This window comes from Juglans microcarpa x Juglans regia, chromosome 4D, assembly GCF_004785595.1.
Source record: "Juglans microcarpa x Juglans regia isolate MS1-56 chromosome 4D, Jm3101_v1.0, whole genome shotgun sequence".
NCBI classification, from domain to species: Eukaryota; Viridiplantae; Streptophyta; class Magnoliopsida; order Fagales; family Juglandaceae; genus Juglans; species Juglans microcarpa x Juglans regia.
The window spans coordinates 19,609,839-19,636,935 of record NC_054600.1 but is presented as its reverse complement, the minus strand read 5'-3'; the positions used below and the strand labels follow the sequence as shown (position 1 = coordinate 19,636,935).

The 27,097-nt window shown below is 35.6% G+C and overlaps 2 protein-coding genes across 6 annotated transcripts; both read left to right on the top strand.

The window, feature by feature from the left end:
• The first annotated feature begins 3,578 nt into the window (after window positions 1–3,578).
• On the top strand, window positions 3,579–10,977 carry LOC121260768 (serine/threonine-protein kinase Nek2). 4 transcript variants are annotated; one of them, XM_041162785.1, is made up of 15 exons: window positions 3,579–3,872; window positions 5,235–5,369; window positions 5,452–5,518; window positions 5,862–5,927; window positions 6,342–6,388; window positions 6,507–6,552; window positions 6,645–6,725; window positions 6,819–6,861; window positions 6,946–6,995; window positions 7,095–7,176; window positions 7,280–7,329; window positions 8,193–8,266; window positions 8,471–8,522; window positions 9,332–9,793; window positions 10,263–10,977. In XM_041162785.1, exons 2-15 carry the CDS (start codon window positions 5,284–5,286, stop codon window positions 10,896–10,898), a joined length of 1,842 nt encoding a protein of 613 aa, XP_041018719.1. In that variant the 5' UTR covers window positions 3,579–3,872; window positions 5,235–5,283; the 3' UTR covers window positions 10,899–10,977. The 4 variants fall into 4 exon arrangements, with proteins under 4 accessions (XP_041018719.1, XP_041018721.1, XP_041018720.1 ...); XM_041162787.1 differs by lacking the exon at window positions 3,579–3,872 and adding an exon at window positions 4,063–4,087; XM_041162786.1 differs by lacking the exon at window positions 3,579–3,872 and adding an exon at window positions 4,124–4,312.
• Window positions 10,978–22,679: 11,702 nt separating this feature from the next.
• Window positions 22,680–25,980, top strand: LOC121260762. Of its 2 annotated transcripts, XM_041162774.1 has the most exons (3): window positions 22,680–23,102; window positions 24,441–24,993; window positions 25,075–25,980. In XM_041162774.1, the coding sequence occupies exons 1-3, from the start codon at window positions 22,803–22,805 to the stop codon at window positions 25,530–25,532; spliced, it is 1,311 nt and encodes a 436-aa protein (XP_041018708.1). In that variant the 5' UTR covers window positions 22,680–22,802; the 3' UTR covers window positions 25,533–25,980. The 2 variants fall into 2 exon arrangements, with proteins under 2 accessions (XP_041018708.1, XP_041018707.1); XM_041162773.1 differs by having other exon boundaries at window positions 24,441–25,980.
• Window positions 25,981–27,097: the final 1,117 nt, after the last annotated feature.

Sequence of the window (27,097 nt, the reverse complement as noted above, 5' to 3'; positions counted from 1 at the left end):
GCGTGAAGAATGGATGGGGTAATCACTTGGTTGATAATGGTTTGGGTTTTTATGAATTCTGTATTTGTTGATAATCAGAGTTAATGGGTGTTGATTTTCGTGGCTTGTGGGCTCTAAGTCTCTGCTTAATCAGAGTTAATGGATGTTGATAATCAGAGTTAATGGATGTTGATAATTGGAGTTAATGGGTGTTGATAATAGTTTTAATTGTTAGGGGAATACCCAACTTGGTTTTATTTGTTGGGTTTGCTTGTTCTAACTGATCAGTATCACATGATGAATATCCTAATTCCTAGCTTAAAAATGGATGAATGAAAAAAATATTCTGATCACCGAAACCAAGTTTTGCACAATTTTACTAAGTCCAATATCTCCTTTCAAATTCGAGACTCATATATTTGTATTATTGCTAGCTGTATTTGGTCATCCAAGTTGAAGGGAAAGAACTAGCTAGCCTCCTTTCTGGTTTCGAATCGAAGGTTCTAGTATTTGTTTATGGGATTAGTAGTAAACATAATTATGACTATATATGAAGAAGAACATGATGATCATTTTAGGCAGTATTTGCTAATTATATATTAGCTTATGATAATTAATTGATAAGCTGCATATCCCATTAAGAGTAATGGATTAAGATTGCAATTGTAAGCTGAACTTTGGATTGGTGAAGAGTTAATGCCACCAATTATCTTGTCCTTGCTGAGGTAGCACATGATGTGTTAGTCATCCACATTTTTACTGTTGCCTCGGAGTCTGCATTTAGTATTGGAAGATGTATCTTGGATCATTTTAGGAGTTCATTGTCTCCAGAGACCGTCGAAGCTCTCATTTGCACTCAAAATTGGTTAATGACCAAACCTGTCGATATCCAGGAGTTGGAAGAATACGTACAGTCGATAGATTTTGAAGGTAAGTTTGAAACTTGAAATATTTTTTTAATATTTATCTATCTCAGTTTATTATCTATCCAACTCATTTTTAATATCTTTTTAGATGATTATGTAGCTTCATCTTCAACAGAGGCTGCTGTGAGTCTCTCTTTCCATTCATTCTGAAAAAAATTTAGAGTAAGTACTTTCTTCTTGCATAATCTTACTTTCTTAAAGTATTATGTAGTTTCTTGAATCATCCCAATAAATAATGTAATATGCAGTTTCTAATTTTTTGCAAATAATTTGTTGTTCTAAACGTTGACTGTGATCATTATATTAACAATAGTAAGGCACTTAGAGAAGCCATGTGTTTCATGATGGACCCCACATTGGGAAAGAAGGTTTGATGTATGTTTCTTATTTGTTTAACTATATATTTTTATGCACTTCTTTGTTATTGCAAAGTCTAACTTCTCTACTGAAAGCAGATCAACATGAAAGGCTTAGATGGTTTACAAGGACCCATATATGTTGGGACTGGATGTGTTTTCAGAAGGCAAGCACTTTATGGATTTGATGCACTTGCCAAGAAGAAGCCCCTAGCAAAACCTGCAACTGTTTGCCAAAAGGGTGCTACCTATGTTGTGGCACTGAAAAGTAATACTGGAAAAATTTCTTGTTGTATATTGGAGTTTAATTAAAGTAATGTATGTGTTTTGTAATATTCTCAGTAAATTAGTTCAAACAATGTAATATGTAGTTGATTGCATCTTGTATGTCGCATGCATTTTACATGATGAATATTGATTTTTTTTTTAATTTTTACATGCATTTAGTTAAAAAGTTTAATTAATTGTTTATAGGCTCATGTTATATTATAGGCGTATGTTGTATTGAGAATATGATTTGAAATTAATAATATTTGAAGTCCAATTAATAATAAAAGAGCTTTTGTGTAAAAAAAAAAAAAAAATATCCAAGTTTAGCCTGGAACCTAGAATCCGGGTTCAACCTGGAACCCGGAATCCGGGTTTTAAAAAATCCGGATTTACCCGGGTTCCTGCCTGGGTTTGACCCGGACCAACCCGGCCCGAGTTTGAAATCTGGGTCTCGGTCCGGGTAGACCCGGGTTTCTGGGTTGGAACCCAGATGATCACCTCTACTAGACTTACCTCCCAGCGTAAAAAGTTTTTTTTTTCTTTTTTTTAATATATTTAAATATTTTAAAAAAAATAAAAAAATACACCAATACACTTAAAATCATTTTCTTAATCACTAAGTAAAAAAAAAAAAAATTTGATCAGTGGTCAAATAGAATGGGCAAAGTGAAGAGGCATAATAGTTTTTTCCTAATTTAAAACTTATAAAGGAAAACACCATCTATAAAATTAAAGGTAATAAAACTGAAGATGAAAGAAGCCGTACCAGGGAGGGGAGAAGGTGCAGAGATTTGAATGAAGGCCATGCATGGGAAGAGACTATGGCTAGTTTGAGTATTAGTAGGGGTGTAGAACTAGGTCAGATTTTTTTGTTTTTTTTTTTTCAGTTCGATTCGGAACCTAGAAATTCAGGTGGTAAAATTTTTTTTGTATATGCCCAGATCCAATTTTTAACCCGGTTTTCCATAACCTTTTTTTTTTTTTTTTCCACTTCTTCTTCTTCTTCTTCTAAAATAACTGTTTTTGTTCCAAATTTGATAATACAAGCTGTTTGATCAATACTTGTACAGAAAATATTCAACGATGTAATTTATTTTGCATTATTATTATGTATTAGTTTAATCAGTTGTGATGTATTATTATTTATTTTGTTCTTTGTAAATTTATGTTTTGCATTCTTATGTAACAATAATATTATCTATTTTGTATTTTTATTTATTTATTTATTTAATTTTCTTTTTTTATAAAAATCTTTTAAAAAATGTTTAAATTATTTTTTTAAAAAAATCTGGACAATTTAAGGATGATATTATATATTTTTTTAAAGAAAAGTGTTATAAAAACATTTTTTTTTTAAATTTTAAAGTCTTCTTTTTTTTTTTTAAAAAAAAAAAAGTATTAAAACCCTAGATATAACCCGAATATCACGGTTTATAGTAAAAAAAAGTGAAAAATTCAAGTATCCGATAACAATCTAGTTATCTGTCTGGATTATTTTCGAATTAATCCAAGCGGTTATCCGCCCGAATTTTAGTATCCAGATCCGGTTATGGTCGGCTATAGGATCCGAATCTGATTGCACACCCCTAAGTATTAGAGTATTATCAGAATATTATATTACTATTTATTATTTTATTATTATTTTTTATTATTATTTAATATTTTATCATTATTTTTTATTATTATTTACAAAAAATCTAAGATCACCTAATTATCAGAAAACAATCTAAAACTATCTAGATATTGGAAAGATCACTAAATTATTATTTAATATTTTATTATTATTTTTTATTTTTATTAATTACTATTTAATGTCATTTTTCATTTTTTTTTTACTGTTATTCACATCTTAATGAGATCACTCACTATCTACTGTAGAGAGGAGGTCCGTACTGTACGCAGTGCAGAGAATCGAATCTTTTTTTAATAAAAAAAAAAACTGCAACCCGTGCAACTCCGATCGCTTTCAATCACCCTCCGGAATCTCTCATAAAATACCAAAATCAAACCAACCTTTTAAATGGGCTTTGACCCCACTCCCTCTGTCTCTCTCTCTCTCTCACGCGCATTTTGAATTGAATTCACAGTCCGAGGAGTAGAGGAGTAGCAGCATAACTTTTGCTTTATTTCCAATTCATATTTCTTTTGCCTCTCTCTCTCTCTCTCTCTTAAAATAATGAAAATAGTAAAATAACAAGTAGGTGAAGAGCTTTCCAGTTCCTCTTTTTGGTCTTTCAAGTTTCAAGTATCTCTGCAAATTCAAATGCTACTGATTGCGTTCCCATTTTCTCTCAGCCAAGAACTTTGGGCTTTGCTTCACCATATCATCTTCACGTTTCAGGTAGTAACTATTTTTTCGCTTTTATTCTTCACGATTGCTTCTCCATTATCCTTTTCTTTTCTTTTCTTCCAGTAAAGTTTCTTGTTTTTAGCTTTTTCCTTTGTGGGTTTCTTGTCTTGCCCATCCAGTTGACCTTTCTCACCTTGAAAAAAAATATTGAATCTGTTTCTTAGTGCTTCTGCTCCCAGTTTCTTAGAGAACTTATGCTTCAAAAAGTAAACGCGTTCTCTAGTTTTTAACCATTTTTTTTTTGTTTTTCATTTTGAGTTATGATAGATGCCGCACCTTCACTCCACTTTCATCGCAGTGTTCACAAAATGTTGTCATTATACCTTTTTTTTTTTTGGGATTCGGGGGCGTGCAAAAACTTGTGCATTACATGTGGTGGTTTGTGTTGTAGTTATGACTTAGAGGCGTTGGCCCTGCATTAATTCATGCTCGTGAGCTAAAATTACTTCTTGTTAACTTTGATTGTTTTTGGTTTGCTCTAATTACATATTTCGTATATTTGTTCAAAATGGTAGCATTAGGGCTTTATGGAGTTTGCTCTATTCAGATTACAATTGTCGGCATAAGTAGGTTGTGAATGATGAAGGCGCCTGCAGCAGTGTCGACAATTATGAATAGAAATTAGGCCTCCTGCTTTAGATTCAATAGCTTGTATGCCCTTTTTTTTCTTACTTTAAGTGTTTCAGAGAATAAATGTAAATTTACTCTTTCATTTCCATTTATAGTCAAATTGTCATTATAGAATCTATAGTTGCTGTAGTTTGGTAAAAGTTCAATACGGAGTTGCTCTTTGGCGTTCTTCTTTTACAAAACTAAATTGCTGTCTTATAAATCCTTGGGTTACTGTAGTTTTCTCATGGATGGATAAGGTATTTATTTATTTAGAATAGTAACTATTTATCTTCATAAACATGTAACTATCTATGCCTTTCCTTTATTGTGGTTTATACATGTCCTCAAGCATTCATTTGTCTGGGTTTTACACCTAAATACCATGTAGCTCGCCTTGCTAAGGGCTGGTGTACCCTGAGATTAGTTGGGACGCTATTCTTAGACACCCGTTGCCAATAAAAAAAGAGAGTAATTCCAATGGTCTTTGGATTAAATGGCTTCTCCTTCCATAAAACAAGATGAGGGGTAAGGTTATGGGTTCAATACCATCTGGATATGTTAGTTCAGATCACCTTTAGGAAAAGCCGGGTTTCAAGTTATGCAGTATTTTCCTGAGAACACCGCAGAGAATATATGATAGGACAGAACATGTATCCACCGAAGAATATAGCAGTTATCTCCCTATTCCTTCTTTCAATGAAGTGTGTCATCCTTCATATTTATTTTTGTAAATCTTTCCAGGACTGAAAGCTCTTTGAGACTAGAAGTACGGGGAGTGGTAACACGTAGAATGGAGCAGTATGAAATTCTAGAGCAGATCGGAAAAGGTTCTTTTGGTTCAGCACTTCTTGTGAGGCATAAACATGAGAAAAAGAAGTGAGGACACTTATTTATATTTTTAAAATTAATTTAAGAGTTGAACCATGCCTGATGGGAGACTTGTTCTTTCCTATGTAAGGTATGTTCTTAAAAAGATTCGTCTTGCTCGCCAGACTGATAGAATTCGCAGATCTGCTCACCAGGAGGTCAGTGTCATTAACTTTTTTTTTACTAAAATTTATAGTTCAATTCTCAGTTCATTGTATATCAATATCAAAACAATTAAGATTCCTAATATTTGAGAGGCTATAGCTGCACATGTATACTTATTGGATACTCTTTTAGGTGCTTCTCTCTAAGGTTTTTAAATTTGAAATTTGCTTGATGTCTCATCCAGACATGCTTATTCGTAATTATTAGGCTTTTATAAATACAGTATTTTAATTTTTATGCTCTCATATGGTTGGTATTTTCCAGAATTATGCCTTTATTGCACCTCTGTGTATAATTTTAGCTTGTAAGATGCTCCATTGGTTCTTAATTCTACAGATGGAGCTTATATCTAAAGTACGGAATCCATTTATTGTGGAGTACAAAGATTCCTGGGTGGAAAAGGTCAGTGTTGAATGTGGCACGTGTGTGTTTCCACAGTTAAAATCCTAATAAAGCATTCTATAATTTTTCCCTGGTCATACATTTTTTCGTCTGTAACTATGAGTAGTTGACCTTTAGACAGTCATGCATAGGTTGTGGTTCTTGTATGTCCCGTGTACTTGGCTTCACCTATATTTAATAAAAGAGTTCTGCTACATACAACTATTTTTGTGTATTCTTTACGTATTCCACTGATGTGATTGGCCAAAACAGTTATTTTATATTAAAAAAAGTGCCGCAGCCAATTACATTAGTGGAGTGCGCAAGGAGTACACAAAAGTGACTGCACATAGAGTTTTTGTTAATAAAATTCCTATTTACTGATAAAAAAAAAAAAAACTATGAGTAATTGACATTTTGGCGTTTGACTTCTAGGGTTGCTTTGTTTGCATTGTCATTGGATATTGTGAAGGAGGAGACATGTGAGTAATATTTACTACGTAACTTGGTTATTTGATTAATGTTTCATTATCTGATTGGAAATGATTAATTATAAGTATTTTTCTGATCTTGGCAAAAATGCTAATTCTTGTTTTACAGGGCAGAAGCTATTAAAAGGGCCAATGGTGTTCACTTTCCTGAAGAGGTTGTCACTCTTGCTTCCAAGTTTCTACTCTTTTGAAACATAAAAATGTTGCTGCACGTCTGGTTCATACTTGAAATTTTTGGTGAATGCAGAAACTTTGTAAATGGCTAGTTCAACTCCTAATGGCACTCGATTACTTGCACATCAATCACATTCTTCATCGGGATGTCAAGGTCAGTGTCAGACAAGAAGGCGAAAGCTGGTTTGATTTATTAAATGAATTCCCACATCTAATTTGCACTGATCATATTCCAAAATTGCTTCAGTGCTCAAATATATTTCTGACTAAAGATCAAGACACGCGTCTAGGTCAGTGTTCCTTCTTCTTTTGTCCCCTGTTTTAAGTACACTATAAGTTTGTGTTGGCATCATCCAGTTAGAAATTTGCTGCAGGTGATTTTGGTCTTGCTAAGATGTTGACCTCTGATGATCTTGCTTCCTCGGTAAGTTAGCAGGACTGCTGATATTACTATATCTGATATAATGACATCTTTTCTGTCTCTGCATTGTATGGTTACCATGGGTTTCTGCACCATATGCAGGTTGTGGGAACTCCAAGTTACATGTGTCCCGAGCTTCTTGCGGATATACCTTATGGTTCCAAATCAGACATATGGTCTTTGGGTAAATTACATCTTTTTTGAATTTTAAATTTAACCCTCTTCGTAATCATTGTTCATCTTTTGCTAGATTCTTATTTGTATAGATAATGTATTGCACATTCCAGGATGCTGTATATATGAAATGACTGCTCACAAGCCTGCATTTAAAGCCTTTGTGAGTTTCTGACCTGCGGTTACCATAAGTATAAATTGTTATGTTGTCACTTTGTCATTTTCCTCAATTAGTGACATTGTTAAGTAACAAAGCAGTTGATATGATTTTATCACTTTCATTTGTTTCTTCAATTAAATGGTCCTCAGGACCCTTTATGATGTCAGAATATCTAAGTTTTGGGCCATATGGGACCGTATACACCGTTCATTATGATTTGATTTGTGCTATCTTGTAGGAAAGCAACAATTCGTTCTGTTGTAGCTATTATCTCACTGCCATATTGAAGTACTCACAGTTCCACGAATTCATTAGTCTCCCCCTTGGAACTAATCTATAAAAAGGGAAAAAGGGGGAAAGAAAAAAGGAAAAAAAAAATATAATAAATGAAAAGAAGAAAATGAATCATGTAGAACTCTGAAATGTGTGTGCTGCTTATGATATGAAACTGTATGGGCAATTGGAAACTTGATTCTATAGTTTATACAAAGAAATGATAGTTTAATTCAAACAGTCTGTTCAGTGTGCTTGTGGATGACTCATGGAAAGGAATGATACGAGTTTGTTTCCCATGCAATTGAAGAAATGCTTCCCTTAAAATGGGTCCTTACAAAGTAAAAATGCATTTCATATCGATGGTAATCAATGTCTTTCTCTGAGATCCTAATTATGGTTTTAAACCTTGGATGTTTTCCTATCAGGTTGACTCATTGAAAATTCTATTTAAAGTACAATGAATGATTTCATTTCCCTTGGAATCCCTTCGTTTGGTTGTAATGGTTTCTTGCTATTTTGTGTTGAGCACCTTTTCGTTTGGCTGACATTTCTATAACTGTCATGTGTTTGTCATTTTTTTAACTGAACAGGACATGCAAGCTCTTATTAACAAAATAAATAAGTCTATTGTGGCCCCCCTACCGACCATGTACTCTTGTGCATTGTGAGTCCTCTTGCTCTCCATCTTCTTCTGAAATTAATATCAATCTATATTGTTACATGTAATGTAATGTCTTGAAATTTTCAATACAATCGCAAAGTAATGGTTTTCTTTTTCCTTTCTTAAAATTTTACTTAACAACAATTCCAAATGTTTCATGGAGATGACACTTTTAAATGAATGTGCTCTTTTCTTTTCTTTTTCCAGACGAGGACTCATTAAAAGCATGCTGCGGAAAAATCCAGAACTTAGACCAAGTGTAACTCTAGCCGTCCTTTCTTCTTTTAAGAGTTGTTTTATTTTATCAGCACCTGCATGTAGATCTGGAAACGAGGAGACAGCTCTAGAATATCATTATCTGAAGCCAGAAATACACCTTGAGTGTATTCTGTTATCTAATTGGCCACATGAGTTGACATTCAAATCAGAGTATATATTGCATATGGGTCTCTGAACTGTTGATGTATTTGTCTGGGTCACTTCCCTGCGTGTTGTTTATTATATCAATTTAGTATGGGTTACGGTGCATTGAGTTTTTATGATAATTAACCTTATGGTTATGATACTGGGAATTTGTGGTTATGGGAACTTTCTGCTGCTCAAGAAAGCAATATTTAACTAGGAAAGCGGATTCGTGTTGATTAGGGCTGGTTTGGGGCACAAGACAAAACATAAAATTCTCACCTCATCTCGTCATTACACTTTTTTCAAATCCTCATATAAAATATAATAAACAATTCAACTTTTTCAAATCCCAATTCAACTTTTTCAAATCCCAAAACAATAATAATATTAAACCATAATATTTTAAACTTTCAAACAAACACAAAATTCTCATCTCACCCCCCAAATCTACTAAGATGAACATCGATAACCATAGGCTCAAATCTGTAGCTTTGGACTGTTTCCCAAATTAAGAACCATGCCCATGTCCATGTTATGTCATGTTGGGCTTGGGATTTTTGTTATTGTTTGGCTTCCATAGCTTGTTGATTGAACTTGTTTTTTTGTTCAAATGTATCTGCTTTCTTTTTCTGTACTCATTCACCTCAATCTTCGTTTTTCCAGGCTGCAGAGTTGCTCACTCATCCACATCTTCAACCTTACATCCTTAAGATTCATCTAAAACTGAATAGCCCTAGACAGAATACTTTCCCAGTCCGATGGTCTGATTCCAACTACGTAAAGAGAACAAGATTTGTGGAGCCAGAAACAATTTCAGTTCATTCAGTGAAAGAGAAGAGGATGTCATTCAGCAATGACAGGACTCTGAATCCTAGTATATCTGAAACTGAACAGGACTCCATGTGTTCTTCTCAAACAGCTCAGGAATTCCCAAGCTTGAGTCAAAAGTTAGCAGATTTATCGGTTGGCTGTGTCTACGAAGAATATGATATTGACACATCAACAACCACCAAGTTTTCAAGTGTTGCCAAGGCCCAAAGATTGACACCAAGAAAGGTTTCTGCTACATCAAAAAGACAGACGACACCATCGAAGATATACCACATTGTTTCAAAACATGACCCAGTAAGTGTGTGTGTATGGTAAATGCAGCATTTCAAGTTCCATATTTTTCTTACCGATAAAAAAAGCTTTTTTATTTTTCTTGCTAGTGGTGGCTGATGGAATAACATCTTCTTCCAAGACTTTTAATGCTTTATATAACATTTCTTACGATTTTCCAACCAGAAGAAAATATTGAGTTAGGCACCTTATTTTTTTGTAAAAAACATGGCTTGCAAATGGAAGGCTAGGACTACATATTAAAAACGCATTTTTCCTTTGGGCATGCACGTTGCATGGAAATTTTTGTGCTCTCTGATGATTGTGACCTGCAGGAATGTATCCTGTTACTTTATTCTATTACTGTGAAAGACAATATTTGATTCAAATGATTAATATCAATAGGTAGTCGCCTTTTATTATTAATGATCATCTACTAGGGCCCTGTCATTGTTTTCCATATCGGTGGCTGATTATTTTAGGCAATTTGCAGCTTCCGATGTCACAAACTCCTGTGAGAAGATCTTCTCAGCCAACACGAAGAGCCTCTCTTCCATTGCCAACAAGAACTGCAGCGTTGGAAAACCCTTATAGAGCCAATGTTGGTCTGTTTCACAGCATGGAGTCTCCAGATGTCTCTGTGAATGCCCCACGTATTGACAAGATTGCTGAATTCCCCTTAGCTTCTTCTGAAGATCCCCTCTTTCCAATCCATCAAAAGTCATCAACATCTGCACAATGCTCTTCTAACTCGCCAAAAAGAGGTGAACGCTCAATCACCAAGGACAAGTGTACAGTCCAAGTTGTGGATAAAACCTTTGCCAGGCCCAGTGTCACTGATGCCAGCCATGGAGCTACAGGAAATGGTAGCGATTGCTCTGAGCATAATCCAACAACTGGCATTTCAAGTCGTTCATCTTCCGAGTCACAACAGCGTCGGTTTGATACCTCATCGTACCAGCAGCGTGCGGAGGCATTGGAAGGGTTGCTCGAGTTCAGCGCACGGCTCTTACAACAAGAAAGGTTCGAGGAGCTTGGTGTGTTGTTGAAGCCGTTTGGGCCCGAGAAAGTTTCTTCCAGGGAAACTGCAATATGGTTGACCAAGAGCTTCAAGGAGGCAGCAGTTTAACTGGAATACTGATGCCATTAGATTTTCGAAAGTGTAGATTGTTTTTTATATCTTTGATATTTGAAAATTGAAAGAGTAGCTGAAAAGTCTTCATCTTGAAGGCTGCAAGCACAGACCGATAACTGCGCTCTACTCTTATGGCGGGGGGTGGGGGTGGGGTGCGGGGGGCGATAAGTGTTTATGGGCATCAACAATCAGTAGTTTTATTAAGGCTGCGTTTGAATATTGAGCTGAGTTGAGTTCTTTATGAATAGTAGTGAGTTGAAATGGTAAAGTGAGTTGTGGGGTTCACTTAAGATGAGTTTAAATGTGTTTGGATGTTAAGATGAATTTAGATATATTTATAAAAAGTTGAAAAAGGTTGTAGGTCCCATGTGCAAAAATGTTTTGAGTTGAATGAGTTTAATAATTTAAAAATTGAGTGTTTAGATATTAGACTGCGTAAAATTAGACTGAACTGAGTTGATTTCAGTTGAGTCTATCAACCAAACGAGGCCTAAGTGAATTTTAATTTTAATGTTTATTTATTTATTTTTATTTTATGGGGACTCCAATGTTTTTTGAAAGGCTTACACGAGAAGTGCATGCTTTATTAGACTTGTATTTATGATTACTTGTCCAACTCCATGAGCTAAACAGGATAGATATGGAATAACCATAATTGTTCAATATTTAGCAAGTAAAATGAAATGATAATCATGATCCGGGAGTGGAATGCAATGATAATTGGGCACTAATGGTATTTATATAAGACTCAGTTTTATGGCACTATGAAAAAGGACTTCGATGGTATGAAATGGAGCTACGCAAAATTTATGGATTTAATCGAGGAATATGCGGCTGATTCTCTCGTGCTTTGGCAGTTCCAGAGTTTCGAGATAGTGAGTTAAGATGAGGTGAGTTGAGATGAGAGTTAAAAATTAAATAAAATATTATTAGAATATTAATTTTTAATATTAATTTTGTTTTGAGATTTGAAAAAATTGAAATGTTTATTATATTTTATTTGAGAATTTGAAAAAGTTGTAATGATTATATGAAATGAGTTGGGATGATTTTGGTATCCAAACAATTCCTTAGGCTATGTTTGGAAGATGAGCACAAGTCAACTCATCTTAAATTAATAATTGATAGAATTCACTACTCTTTTAATTTTCTATAAAAAATTTAAATCCATCTCAAACTATTTTATATATTTCAATATAAAAAGTTAAACCAATTTTAACCTAAAAAAGTTAAATTCATCTCAATGAGTCCCACAAAATACTACTATTCATGACTCAATTCATGTTAACATCTAAACGGTTGATGGAGTAATGGCTAACTTCTATCAGAAATGATACATTCAATCACTCAGGGTAAACGTCGTGTAAGCGGTTGCTGATGTGGATTCATTTAATCAAAACGCACCGTTTTGATTCCATAGCCTTCTCTCAAAATTTAGAACTCTCTCTCTCAATCATTCCACAATTACCCTTCTATCGAAGATGGAGATTCCATCCCCTCGAAGCGCCTCTGTCGAGGATGGCACGTCCCTCCCCTCGAAGCCGCCGCTGCCCTCCCTCCCTCCCTCAGTGTCGTGATGGTTCTCTGTGTGGATACTGTGAGTGTTTATATTTTTCCTTTCATTGGGTCCAAGTGCATTGCGTTCACTCTCACTCCATTTCAAGATTAAGCCAATCAAATCTATGGATGTGGGAGTTTATTGTTGTTGTTGGGTTTGGGAATTAATCGTTGGTGGAAAAGAAATGAGTTGAAGTAGTTCAAGAGACCTAGCCCATTGGATCGTGAAGGATTTGGTTGCGTGTGTTTGCTTCTTGATATATAAATACGAGTACAGGGAAATAGCTAGAGCAAAAGTCAGCAACTTACTTGAAAAAGTAGAACGCTCTCCTTTGATCAGAATCGATGTTTTAGCTCGAAATACGAGTTCTCAGGAAGGCCACATCCTGAGAGGTTGTCATAGTTGGCCGGAATCCAGACGGGCGGTCGCAAGCTACCGATCATTGGAAATCGGTAGTTAACACTAGTTTTTTAATTTTTTAATTTATAGTTTTTTTTTTTCGGAGAATCAAATGATACTTCATTCATTATGAAGAAACAAAGTGTATCGCAATACATGAATACAAACACACTTAATAAATACATTAAGCCCGTAGGCAATTTTCAACTTCTACTTCCAAGCTAGCTTGAATAAAATCTGGAGGATGAAACCGTCATTGAAGAGTATTCTCCACAACCCTTACATGCCTGGCCAGTTTATGTGTCGTCTCATTTCCCTACCGTCCAACATGTAAAACATCAAAATATTGAAAATAAGATAACAATAACTGAATCTCTCTAATAATAGGGCTGAAACTAAACTCTTGAACAATTGTCGATTGAATGGCTTCAATTACAATAAGTGAATCTTCTTCTAGGATCAAGTGAGGAATTCCCAAATGAGAAATAAGTTGTAAGGCTCTTAAAGCTGCTAAAGCCTCAATATCTTATTGTAACACCCTGTATTTTAGTGTATTTTCACTGAAGATTATTTTTAATAATTCAAAAATTTATTCTCTTATTTTATAATTATCGGATATATTAAATGGGTTATTTTATGATCTTTAAATTGTGAAAATTAAATTGTTATATTTTCTTAATATTTATTTATTGTTGTACATTTAAATTGTTCTTCTTTTAAATTAATTGATTGTGGGATTTAATTATTTTATTTTCATTATATCATTACGTTTAAATTATTTTTATTGATTTGCTGTTTTAAAATCATCTTCGTTGGATCATTTTTGTGACCCAAGAGGTGAGGATTGGATCTCATTTCTTTTCCCCTTACTTTTCTTTTTCTCTTTTTCTTTTCCCTTTCTTTTCTTTCTTCCCCTTTTCTTTTCTCCCTCTGCTTTTCTCCTTCCCCGCGCGACGCACTCCCCTCCCTCTCTGCCGTGCGCTTCTCTCTTTCCACCCAACCCACCGCCGTCGCGCCGCCGTGGGTGACACCGCCCCTGCCGTTCACTTGCCCATTGGCCGGCGATCACCTCCCTCCATTCTCAGCTCCTATCGCGCCGCCGTTTGCCCCCACGAGCCCCTCCAAGCCGTGGCGCATCTTGAGCTCCAGCGCCGCCGTCGTGCCATCACCGGCCACTATTTCTTCACCACTTCATCCTTGACCTCCTAGCAACTCAATGGACCCAACTCTAGCTCCGATCCGTCACCGGTGAAGCACATCCAACCCCATTTCCGATTTGGGTATTTTTGGCCTAAAACCACCATTTGCGCCGACACCCACTGCAAACCACCACCACCATTGGCTTCACCGACCTCTCTAGGCCCTACCCTATCAATTTCAGGTCTTAGTTTGTCTCTGTTGAAAAGTGAGTTTTTGAGACCCACAACTACAGTGTATTTTACACTGTTACGTTGCTGAGTCACCACTTCTTGCACCTCCGGGATCCTTTGAAAATCATATTATAGCGCTGTAAGTATTTTTCCAAAGAACTATCGTGATTTAAATATATTTTTGCACTAACTCATATTATTGTGATCTGGTTGGATATGCCGAACTGAGTCCGAGGAGTTCGAGGGTCGGATGGATTGTGGACGGAGTTGTGTGTTTGGTTGGTATTATGAATTGTTGGTGTTGGTTTTGGTGTTGTTCATGTACATGGCATATTGCACGCATGATCATATTTGTCAAGGAAACTGAGTTTTCATGTAAATGCATTCATGTTCATGTGTTGATTGAAAACTGGATTTTCATGTGTTAAAGGATTTTGGGTGCGTGTGTATCACGACCTCAAGCCGAGATGGGGTATTATCTCGGTGGAGCTCCTCTGGTCACTCAGGAGCAGAATATACTGAGTGACGTCCCCTGGATTGCACTGGGCGACGATGGGATCGGACGAGATGGTCTCGTGCCGACTCCATGGCTCCTCTGCTGGCGGGGGCTAGAGGATGCTTGGCCAAGTACGCGCTGGGCGCGGAACTGGGCATCACTCGTTGCGTAGTGGGTGCTTGGCCACGAACGCGCTAGGCGTGGAACTGAGCATCGCTACGAAGCCAGGACGTGCTGATGATCCCTAGGGGAGATCATGGTGCATTAGTTAATGGAATAATGGGCTGTTTTCTGAGAAAATAACGTGTGTTGATTAAAAGGCTTTTATGTGATTCATTTTTTGGGAAAATGAAGTTTTATTGATTTGGGTCATTTTCTGAGAAAATGACGGAGTATTATTTTTAGGCCAAAATGAGATTTTGGCGTGTGTTGGAAAATATCTATTTTTGGAAAAAATAATATTTTCAGATTTAATGCATATTTCATCATATGCATGCATGTTGGTCGCATTAATGTATTTTTATCTCGTGATTATTTGGGTTATATTTACCTGCGGTACCGTCCTATAGTAACGCAGATTTTGATACAGAGGAGGATGAGGGTGAGCCTGAGGAGTCAGCTCCGCCCGAGGAGTGATTGGATCACTCGCATTCTGGTTTGGAACTTGTAAAATATTTATTTCGGATGACTGTATAATATTTAAACCTTTTTACTGATTGTTTAAATTATATTAACAATTCTGGTACTTAGTTGTATTAATTATCCACTGGGTTGTTTATTGTACACTGTTGTATGTACATACACTTGACACTATCGTTGAGATGTGTGACCCTGTTGTCACCATCTTGGCGTTTCGATTCCCGTGTCTCCTTACATGGGGGTTGGGGGCGCCACACTTCTACCAACAGAATGCCTTCTTCCTTTCTAGACATGGCCATAATCATACTTCCTTTGTCATCCCTCAAAACAACATACTCCAGACTTTAATTCTTGACTAAAAATGACTCTATCAAAGTTTAATTTCAGCTGCCCACTTGGTGGAGGTTTCCAACACAACAACGTTTGAAACTGCGCCACTTTCATGCATTGTCGAGCCAACAAAAAGCAGTCAACATAGGAAAAGTAACTTTTCACAACATCACAAACTGTAGCTTCTGATTTCTGAAAAATGTTTAAATTCCTAAATTTCCAAATTTCCTAAGAAACAACAGCAAAACAGAAAATAGCACTTGGATCATTAAGATCCATAATTGCCCCAACCAAACTATCCAACCGAGAGTAAGTATGCAGAACATATAAGTGTTTTTCAAAATATTTCCCCCACACACTTGAACTGTTAGGGCATTTGCAAATTATATGATAAACATTTTCAAAAAACACATGGCATAAATCACACACAACAAAGTCTATTATTCGACGGTAATGCAACTGACTTTTTGTGGGTAATCCATTATTACATGCTTTCCACAGTTTTTTTTTTTTTTTTAACTTTACTAGGAAGATTCAGATGCCAAATATTCTTCCAAAAAATAGTAGTCAAGCCTACATGAGAACTGCTTTTAGCAGCAGTAGCACTCCTCAACTGAAGCACTAAATGATAGGCTGACCTCACACTGAACTGGCCATTTCGTGTACATCCCCACACCATTTTGTCAGCAGTCCAATGAGGAAATAATGAATTTTAAGAATCTCCATAGCTTCAAAAGGAAGAAATACTTGATGTATCAGTTTTGTTTTCCATCTACCCGACAATGAAGAGTCCAATAAATCACTAACACATGCATAAGCTTCTATGCCATTACAAGCAATGATAATTCTCTTGTTTGGATAGCTCGACAACCAATTTTCCCTCAAAATCTTCACCTGTTCACCACTTACAATGCGACACAAATGGCCAGACTGAATAACAGATTTAGACTAAAAAATACTACGCCACACATAAGAAGGATTAGAGCTAATGGTAGATGATAAAAAATCATTGTGTAGAAAATATTTTAACTTGAAAACCAGGTAAAACAGAGAGTTATTCTGAGTTTGCAAATGCCATCCATGTTTTGCTAAAAGAGCCAAATTAAATGCTTTCAAGTCTCGGAAACTCATCCCACCAGAAAATTTGGATCTACATAAACGTTTTCAGCTCATCCAATGAATCCTCTTCTTTTGCTCTCTTTGTCTCCACCAAAAATGAGCAATCAGCCCCTCCAAATCACTGCACAAGCCTTTTGGAATTTTGAAGCAGCTCATTGCATATGTGGGAATGGCTTGATCCACTACTTTGATCAATATTTCACGACCTACCTGCGACAGAAGCTTTCTTTCCAGCTTTGTAACTTTGCCCATACATTATCTTTAACATCTCGAAAAGTGTTTAGTTTTGATTTACCCACAAACGAGGGAAGTCCAAGGTATCTATCATGAGTTTGAATAGAATCAACTCCCCAAAGTTCCTTAAGGGCATTCCTTACTCCCACATCCACATTTCGACTAAACAATAACTTTGTTTTCTCCTTATTCAATAATTGCCCTGATGCAGCCTCATAAAGAGAAAAAATATGCAGATTTTCTTCCACTAAAGCTCGACAAAAAATAATGTTGTCATCAGCAAAAAATAAATGACTAATCCATGAAGCTTTATTGCAAACACGAACCCCTCTCATCAAATGACTTGATTCGGCCTGCTGCAACATTGATGACAAAGCCTCAGCACATATAAGTATGGAGAAAGTGGACAGCCTTACCATAAACCATGAGTCGGAGTAATTAAATTCGAAGGAATTCTATTAATAAGAATCTTATAAGAAGTTGTAGAGATACACATCATAAGCAACCGAATGAAAGCAGGAGCAAATTGCATCTTAGACAAAATCTTCTTCCAAAATACCCATTCCACCAGGTCATAAGCCTTGCTCATATATATTTTAATCGACATACAACCAGTTTTTCCCTTTTTCTTCTTCATATTGCATCCACCATCTCATAAGCCACCAAAACATTGTCCGTAATAAAACGACCTGGGATAAAAGCACATTGAGATGGTGAAATAACATAAGACAAAATTAGCTTCAAACGGTTGGCTAGAACCTTAACAATGATCTTATAAACCACATTACATAAACTAATGGGTCTATAATCCTTAATATACACAGGCTGTCTTTTCTTAGGAATCAACACAATATGGGTTAAATTCAAATCAGTGGGCATAATACCAGAGTTTAAGACTTGTAGCATCGTATCAATTACTTTTCCACCCACCACATGTCAATATTTCTGAAAAAATAATGGCGGCATTCCATCTAGACCCAACGCTTTTTGAGCTTACATATGAAATAATGCACTTCTAATCTCAATATCATTGAAAGGCCTAGTTAGATCAGCATTCATAGATTCTGAAATATATTGCTGCACAGAACTCAAGACAACATCAACATCAGTGGGATTAGTTGACTTAAATAAATCAGCAAAGTAATGTGTGACCAGAGGAAACAAATTATAGTCTTCATATAATTTGCCAGCATCATCTTTAAGACTATTTATCAAGTTCTGTCTATGACGTCGGGAGGCTTTAAAGTGAAAGAACTTCGAATTCTGGTCTCTTGCTCCCAACCAATGCACTTTAGACCTATATCTTCACATTAGCTCCTATTTTTCCAGCCAAAAATTAATATCTTTTTTCACTTTACACATAGCTTGGTGGGAATGTGTGGGAGAGGCTTCAAGTAATGCAAGCTCCCTACACCTAGCATCCAAGTCTCTCCATATATTTCCAAAATGACGACGACTCCAAACTCTTAAACCAGATCCACATTGTTTCAATGTCTTAACTAGAGGCGCTATTTTATACAAGTCCCAAGTTTCCTCAATTGTTGTCTCACATCTCCTTGTGCCTACCCACATAGCCTCAAATTTAAACAAATGTGCAGGATTAGACACATAACAACCCATATCTATAATATTCAAAAGCAAATAACTATGGCCAGATATAGACATAGGAATATTTTTGATTTTACAACGGGGGTATTGTTCCAGCCAATCAATAGTACTTGTAAAACAATCCAACCTTTGTCGTATTAAATCTCCCCTTTCCCTCAAATTGCTCCATATAAAATTTGAACTGATTGTATCAATACTTTTCAACTGACAATAATCCAAAGCAGACCTAAAATCATGCATCTACCTATAAGGTCTAACCCTTCCACCCAACTTCTCAGATTGAAAAATAATTTCATTAAAATCATCGAAAGCCAACCATGGCTCATTTGATTGATTTTTCCGGTGGCGCAATAAATCCCAAGTTTCATGTCTAAGATGAGTTAAAGGTTGACCATACATGGTTGATAATCTCCAAGTACTTGAATTAACATAATCTGAAACACATACATCAAAGTGAAATTTAGAATATGAACATAAAACAAGGTTTACCTCACTTCGCCAAAAGAGACCGAGCCCACCACTATGTCCATTGCTAGCCACAGCAAAAAAGTAAGAGAACCCCACAGAAACTTGAGTCTTTCTATATATCGAACATCACAGTGAGTCTCCATAACGAAAACTACTTCGGGATCTTCCCTCCGAATTAAATCTTGGAGTACACGAACTCCTCGAGGGTTCCCAAGCCCTCGGGAGTTCCAACTCATTATCCTCATGGCATCCGGTGGGGCTAAGTCTCAGCCTCTGCCGATGTAATCGGAACCTCCACCATAGCTTCCTCATCAATACACTTCAGTTTCTTAATAGGACTCAAGGTAACCAAAGTTAGTGAGAAGGACTTACCATGGCTGTGATGCTGTTTGGATGGATCCGCCGGTCCTCGCCGTGAAGCTCTTTGTTGAACTTGTTCGCCAAGCTACACTACTTTCCCTTTCTCCCATCGCGATTTAGGCTTAGCACAGAAATGAGATTTTACTAGGGCTTCAAATGGTAATGCTGGGCCGGGCTCCAAACAAAGCCCACTTGAAGATGATTTAAGCCCCGAACATTTCTCCACTGAATCAGTTATTAGCGACGGTTTTGCAACTTCTTGTAACTGCTTCCCACCAGAAACCACTGGTGATGGAGGAATTGAGGAATTCAGGCCCACCAAGGACTTCACCAGAGATGGAGAACCATCATGTTTAGCAAGCGTCGCCTCACTGGACAAAGATCCTTTAGCCATATTCTGTTTAAATTCACCTCTGGGTCTATTATGAATTAATGCCCCTCCAATCCATAACCAAGGGCCATAAGGAAATCCATCCGTCTCAAACTTCTCCTTGTCTTTGTTCCATAACAAACAATCTTGATCACCATACCCAAGTAAACCACAACAGTAGCATAATTGTGGTAACCTCACATATTTAAAATGAAGCCACACGTAATCTTGGCTTCCCTTAGAAACTCTCTTACCACATAGAAGTGGCTGATTAATCTCCAAGGAGATCCTTACCCATACAAATTCTCCCCACCCTAGCTGAGACTCCTTTAAGTCGATATCCTCAACTGGACCCGAAGTCTCTGCAATCTTTCTTACTACTCTAGCATTCATTCCATCCATTGGAAGATCATAGAATTGCACCCAGAAAGAGGCCGTAGACAAAGGAATCTTTGAGATATGTAACGAACCATCATACTCTGCCAATATCACCAAACTGTTACTGAGCATCCATGGACCATTATTCATAATACACTCATTTTCTCCATGTTTTGCAAAAGCAGCCAAGAATAAATTATCAGCCATATCATAAATTCTGAACCCCATTAGAGGGACGCCATAAGTTTTGCATCATTGTTTTGAAGAGCCTTTTTATTATAAAACTTCCCAGTATGAAGTTTGAAGAGGAAACATTGATCCGTATTCCGTTGCAAAAGTTTTATTCGAGTCCCAACGATTAGATAAATTAAGCGTTGTTTTCTCATGTTCAGATAAGGACAATTCATTCCACTTCTCAAAAATATCTTCCACCATTGCAATGAAAAATCGATGACCAAGCAACAAACAATTTTGAATCATGAACTCAACCTCAAACCTAAGCACTACAATTACAAAAAGACTCTCATTAAGAGAGAAAGACACTCTCATGCACACAGAGAAGAAACAACTATAACCAATAATCTTGCAGAAGTTATAGCCTTGCGAAGAGGGCTTGAGCATTGTAAAAGATTGAGGCTTAATAATATAATTATTGAAATGGACTCTCTTTTGGTTGTTAATTTGGTTTAGAAAGGAAGTTGTAGTCTTTGGTACGTAGAGGATTTTTGGGAAGACATTATGAATATGTTGGCAGAGATGAATTTTTTCATTAAGCATGTCTATAGGGAAGGGAATAAGGTTGCAGATTTTTTAGCTCGACTGGGTAGTAATGGGGTCTCTTATGAGTGGTTAGAGCAGATGGAAGTTCCTTATTTATTAAAAGGTATACTTAGAACATATTCATGTGGACTGGCTTATCTTAGGAAGTGTGAATGTCTTTAGTATGGGTAATACATTTGAGGAAGGGCGTCATGCATGTCAATGCACTTACTTGCATAAGAATTTTATTCTTTCTGGTTAAATCTTTTATATAGGCATGTTTAATTGTTTTGTTCAGTTATAGGCCTAGTTATATTGTTTGAATTATTTGTTTTGGTGTCTGGTACTTGGGGTTTAATTATTCTTTCATATTAATGTAAAGTTCAAGTACTTTGATTGTTATTACGGTATTCTTCCGTCATAAGTGATGGCTTATTAATAAATTTAGGTAGGGTTACTATTAGACAGGTGACTACTCACTCTTTAATTAAAAAAAAAAAAAAAAAAAAAAAAACCAAGATAAAAAGCAGTTACACGAAATCACCCTAAATCGTCGGAGCTTTTTTCGTATGTGTATCAGTCTAATAAAAAACAGAGGTTGATCTTTAAATTTATAGTTTTAGTTGAATGTGGATGAATACATTTTAACTATGATGAAAAGCTGCCGTGACAGCTTTTGGTTGGAGGGTTGATTTTAGATTTTTTTCATATAAAATGGATAATAATTATAGGAAGTTAAATATAACTGGAGATAATATTATATAATAAACAATAATTTGAGATATTAATTCTAATTTCTTGAGTCAATGCAAGCCAATTCAATATTCTCAACATTAAAAATGGTGGTTGTAATCTAATAATAATAGGAGTAGAGTTTCCCTCCAACCCAGTTTGATGGAAATTTTCTCCAATCTATTTTAAGAAAATCTATCCGTTGATCACCACGGGAGAATCTTATATCTTTTAATAAAAAGGTGCATTACAATTTTTAAGGCATGGTTGAATGATAAGATGATATATGAATTTTGTGAATAATAATGAAATAGTTTTAGTTAAGATGTTTTATTTTATTTTTGTTTTGAAGTTTGAAAAAGTTGTATTATTTTTTATGTTTTGTTTGGAAGTTTAGAAAAATTGTAATGATTAGGTAATGATTAGATAAAAAAGTTAAAAATTTGAAATTAAAAAGTGTTCCCGTTTGAGTGATGTTAGGGAAGACAATTATGAGAAGTTTTGAGATGAAATGAGATGAGATCATCTTACTTTCCAAACTTAGACTTTGAAAAAAGTATCGTTGATATCACATGCTCAATAAAAATTGAGAAATAATATTTACAGTCGTGGAGTGCGTAAACACAAGCGCCGCACAATCTATTTGAAAAAGTGAGTAAATACGAAATCCATATGAAAAAGAACTAATTTTTTAATAGTAAATCTTTTTTTTTAAAAAAAATTATCATACGTTTATGCACTTTACAACTGTTTGCATTAGTCATAAAAATTATTATTTTTATAAATGATTTGGAGGAAATTTCCAACAATTCAGTTTGGAGGAAAACTATGTCTAAAAAAAATTAACAATTAAAAACTGATAAGCCATTTTTAAAAGTACAAAAATAAAAAACTGATGCGTCTAAATGGGCTTGCAAGTCACCCAAAACTCTGGAGGTTTTCAAAACAAGGTCCATATCTCAAGTCCCAATGTCCTAATGTGACCTCATATTGGGCCTGTAGTCGGTCCAAACCCTTTTTGTCTCCTCGCTCGTCGTCATCGTCTCTGCAAGTCCCGTTCAGAGAGAGAGATAGAGCGATGGAAGAAGCAGAGGTGCTAGAACTGTACGAGATCCAATATTCGGATCTTATGCTTCTATCCTCAACAATCTCTTCTTCTTCTTCTTCTTCTTCTTCTTCTTCTTCTTCTTCTTTGTATGAAGAAACCGATAGGCTGAAATTAATAAGCAGAGGCGTAATGGAAGCACTAGGGCCTGCGGGTCCTGGCCTGCTATCGATCGGTGGGGTCCCCGACGCCTCCACGCTCCGTCGAGACCTTCTGCCTCTCGCACGCAGGCTCGCGCTTCTCAACCCCGACGAACGTAAACGCATTCTCAAGGTCATTTTCCGCTTTCAATATTCTTTTTTATTTATCTTTTTTGTATGTGTGTCTCGAATGGTAAATTTCAATACATTATGTATCGGCATTGCCCTACAAATAATCACTTTCATATCAAACCTGACTCGTAATTCTAATTCCTATGAGGTCACTAAGCTAATCCACGGGGGTTTTTCCCTTTAAAATTAGTCTACATGTGTTTTGCTGCTGAGAAATGGTGGAGAAAAAAGGTTGAGTTTAACTTTTAAATTTTTGTTGTTCGTTGCCTATACGGCTAAGTTAATCGAGTGTATCGTTTCGTAGAAGGAAAAACCTCAGAAATTATAGTTTTAGGAAAATAAAGTTTAGTAAACTCCAGGAATGTAGGGTTGCGAAATGGCGCCGAGAACATTGTTCAGAACTATGCTTGTAAGATTGCTTTTTGAGAAGGTAATCTGAAATGACTATGAGTTTACATAAAGTCCCATGAGCCAAGAAGCCATTTATGAGTTTCATTTTTGGTGTTCGGAGGAAAATAAAAATTGAACATTTAGTCCATTTGGAACACCCATCAATTAAATGACTTCCGAGGGCTTTGTTCTATTAATTCTTTCCCTATGTTGGCTCTTAGTTTATACATGTTCTGAAAACTTTTTATGAAACTTCAATGCTGATGCACAATGAAACTATAATGCACTAGTAATTGGATGGTGAGAAATGGACCTGGTATGTTGTGTTTGAATGTTCCCAATGCTGGTTCTTAATCCAACTTCGAAAGAGGTACTTTGTCGGTGAGTAGCTAGTATCGTTTGGGAAGTCGGCAGTGCTGCTTCAAATGTTCTAAATTTTAGTTCTCTTGGTTGTTGGCTAAGGTCTTTGTATCATGCACACCTTGTATAAAAGTAGTTAGGTATTCGTGTGTATTTTTTTGATATGATAGGTATATGGATGTCATTAATGGGAAATAAAGGGTGTTTTGAGGATTGTATTCTTTACTTTTGGTTTTGAATAATGAAATTGTGTTTACCTGGCATTCCAAAATTTGTGGATTTATTTAGATGAAGTCAATCATAAGTCCATTAAATTGAGGCTGTAAATTTTGAGTCTAAGCTTAGCAAGATCTTAATTGGTGTGCCACATAGGTTTCTAAACTTTTACTATCAGTAATGAGATTCAGTTTTTGTGAGCTTCTATGGTTCTTTTGGTTGGTTATTTGTCAGAACTAGCACTGTATTGTGTTTACCAGGCACTTTCTTCCCGGCAACTTTGTCATTTCTCTCAGTAGGAAGATGAAAGTTCTGTTCAAAAGGAATTACTTTATGGAAATAATCTCTCAAAGTCAATTTGTAATTTGGTCAGGAGCACAACTTGGGGAGTGATGTTCCTTTGAAGAACCCAGATAGAAGTGTCTCCTCTTTTGCTATGCAACTGAGATATGCACAATGGCTGGAATCTGTTCAAAGTGAACTGAGCCATAGAGTAGATTCCTTAGTAAATCCGGAACAAGATCATCTAGAAGTTGATATCACAAGAGAAAGTCAGGATATTGAATTTCGAAATCTTGGAAACACTTTCAGAAAGCTTGGATTTATCATGATGGATCTAGGGCTCCGCATTGCACAAATATGTGATAGGGCAATTGGTGAGCAAGAGCTCGAGCAGAGCTTATTGGATTCCTGTGTAGCTAAAGGGCGTCTTATACACTATCACTCAGCTCTAGACAACATTATTTTAAACGAAGCAAGGAGCAAGAAAACAGCAAAAAGACTGGCAAATGGTAGAAGGGATGAAAAAAATTCCATAAGGTATCGACATGGACTATCGGAAGGCCCTAACTTGGATACAAATGGTAATGAAGTAGGATCCTCTGGAATTCATTCCAATCTGTGGCAACAATGGCATTATGACTATGGTATCTTCACTGTTCTGACTGCTCCCTTTTTTATTTCCTCGTCTTTTCCACAAGCAACAGAGCCAAATGATTTATTTCCAGTGTGCTGTGATGAAGAGTGTCCTTCTCCTAGCGGCCACACATACTTGCAAATTTTCTATCCCAACAAAAATAATGTCTGCATGGTGAAGGTCTCTGCTGAAAGTTTTATCATTCAGGTGGGTGAATCGGCTGATATCATATCAAAAGGGAAGCTTCGCTCAGCCCTTCACTCTGTCTCTAGAGCTGCAAAGTTTGAAAGTTTGAGCAGACAAGCCTTTGTTGTGTTCTTGCAGCCTGCATGGAATAAGACTTTCTCCATCTTAGATTATCCTGTGAAGGAAGTATCAGAGGAGGAAACAAATCTTTCCATCAAGGACCAAAACCAAATAAATCAAGAAATTCTAAAAATACTCCCCCCATTATCATCGCGGTTAAAGGATGGGATGACATTTGCAGAATTCTCCCGTGAAACCACGAAGCAATACTATGGTGGCAGTGGTTTGCAATCTAATACATAAGTAGTTCCTTGAATTTCATCCGAATGACATTTTTTATAAGCCCTCTTTCATGCCTATCCTTGAAGCAGAGATATATTTTACCCGAAAATGATTCTTAATATTGTTAGAGGTCGGAGAAGGTTTTTTTTTTTTTTTTTTTTTTTTTTTTTTAAAGTCGTGATTGCTCATGTTGTTGAAGGTGGTGCAGGCGATAGCGACCATGTTGTAGCCGCTGGCTCAGGAGCATTTGGTGAATGATTCACTAGGCCAACTGCATACTTTAACCAACATGCCTTTTCAATATGTTTGTTGTTGGTTACACAGTTAGACGGCTGGAATTTTCTTAAGTGCCACTTTAAATCTTTATATAGAAGATTTTTTTTTCCTAAAATTTCTCAGATAATTCTTGTCAAATACTCAATTTTGTAAAGTGAAACTCTAAGAAGAAACTTCAAAGTTGTCTTCTGCAGTTGGTGATTTTCGTTTCATGGAGGTATAGTACTTTGTAACTAAACACATTATTTTCGATTGAGAGCTATTATCAACTTGAATAGTGTTCTAGACATGCTTCAAAGCATGTTTGGAAAAACGGTTTGATTCTTAATTCAGCCCATTAAAATGGTTAGAAATTGAATTAATTTTAGTTTTATTTTTTTAAATTGTTTACAATATCATTCTAATCAGATTCAGATCAATTTTAGTCGATTTTCAACCTGATTTGAGTCGACTTAAATCGATTCAAGACTATTTATTTATTTTATTGTGTTTGAGAAATGACTACTATTTTTATATCATAAGAGAAATGAGTACTTTTTGTATGAAAATATGATAAAATTAAATATATATTAACTTTCTAATCATTTATATAATAAGAAAGGTATAATTTTTATTTTTTTTAATAGTTTGAAAGGTATACAAATTGAACAATATAACATAGACTTCTTTATTTTATTTAGTTGGGCAAAAAAATTAGAAGAGAAATAAGTATTTCGTATTAAATTTGTGACTATACAAAATGAGACGACATCCATGTGTTTTTAACTTAATATTGTTTATCTTTTCCATAGACGAGAATTTTTATTTAAGAAAAAAAGGAAATTGTTCGTTTGGATTGAGAAGTGATTTCAACTCATCTCATTTCATCTCAATATTACAATTTTCTCAAATTTTCACACAAAATATAATAAACAATTCAATTTTTTCAAAGCCCAAAATAATAATAATATTAAAAAATAATATTCTAATAATATTTTATTCAACTTATCTAAAACTATCTTATTTCATCTCATCTCAACTCACTATCCAAACAGCTTAAATTATATGTTTATTGAAAATATTTAAATTTATATCATATTCTTATTTAATCTAGTCAATGAATTTATACTTTAAATATTTTATATATGATTTTAAAGGTTGAACTTGTAGTGTGTATATATATTTGGAAGGGACATTTAGAAGCCCATCTCTAAGGCCAAGCTCATGCATAAGCCTAATAAGGCTTATTGGATTCATGGAGCTAGGAGTCCCATCGATAGAGGGCTCGTAACCACAATACAAGATAAGATAATCTCGAAGAACTAGGGATG

Excerpts from the sequence above, each read along its gene's own strand:
- LOC121260762 (XM_041162773.1), top strand. The coding sequence starts at position 22,803 with ATGGAAGAAGCAGAGGTGCTAGAACTGTACGAGATCCAATATTCGGAT. Across the intron at positions 23,103-24,440 it reads AACGTAAACGCATTCTCAAG|GAGCACAACTTGGGGAGTGA; the intron begins GTCATTTTCCGC and ends TAATTTGGTCAG.
- LOC121260768 (XM_041162784.1), top strand. Across the intron at positions 6,726-6,818 it reads TTCTTCATCGGGATGTCAAG|TGCTCAAATATATTTCTGAC; the intron begins GTCAGTGTCAGA and ends AAATTGCTTCAG. Across the intron at positions 7,177-7,279 it reads ATCAGACATATGGTCTTTGG|GATGCTGTATATATGAAATG; the intron begins GTAAATTACATC and ends TGCACATTCCAG.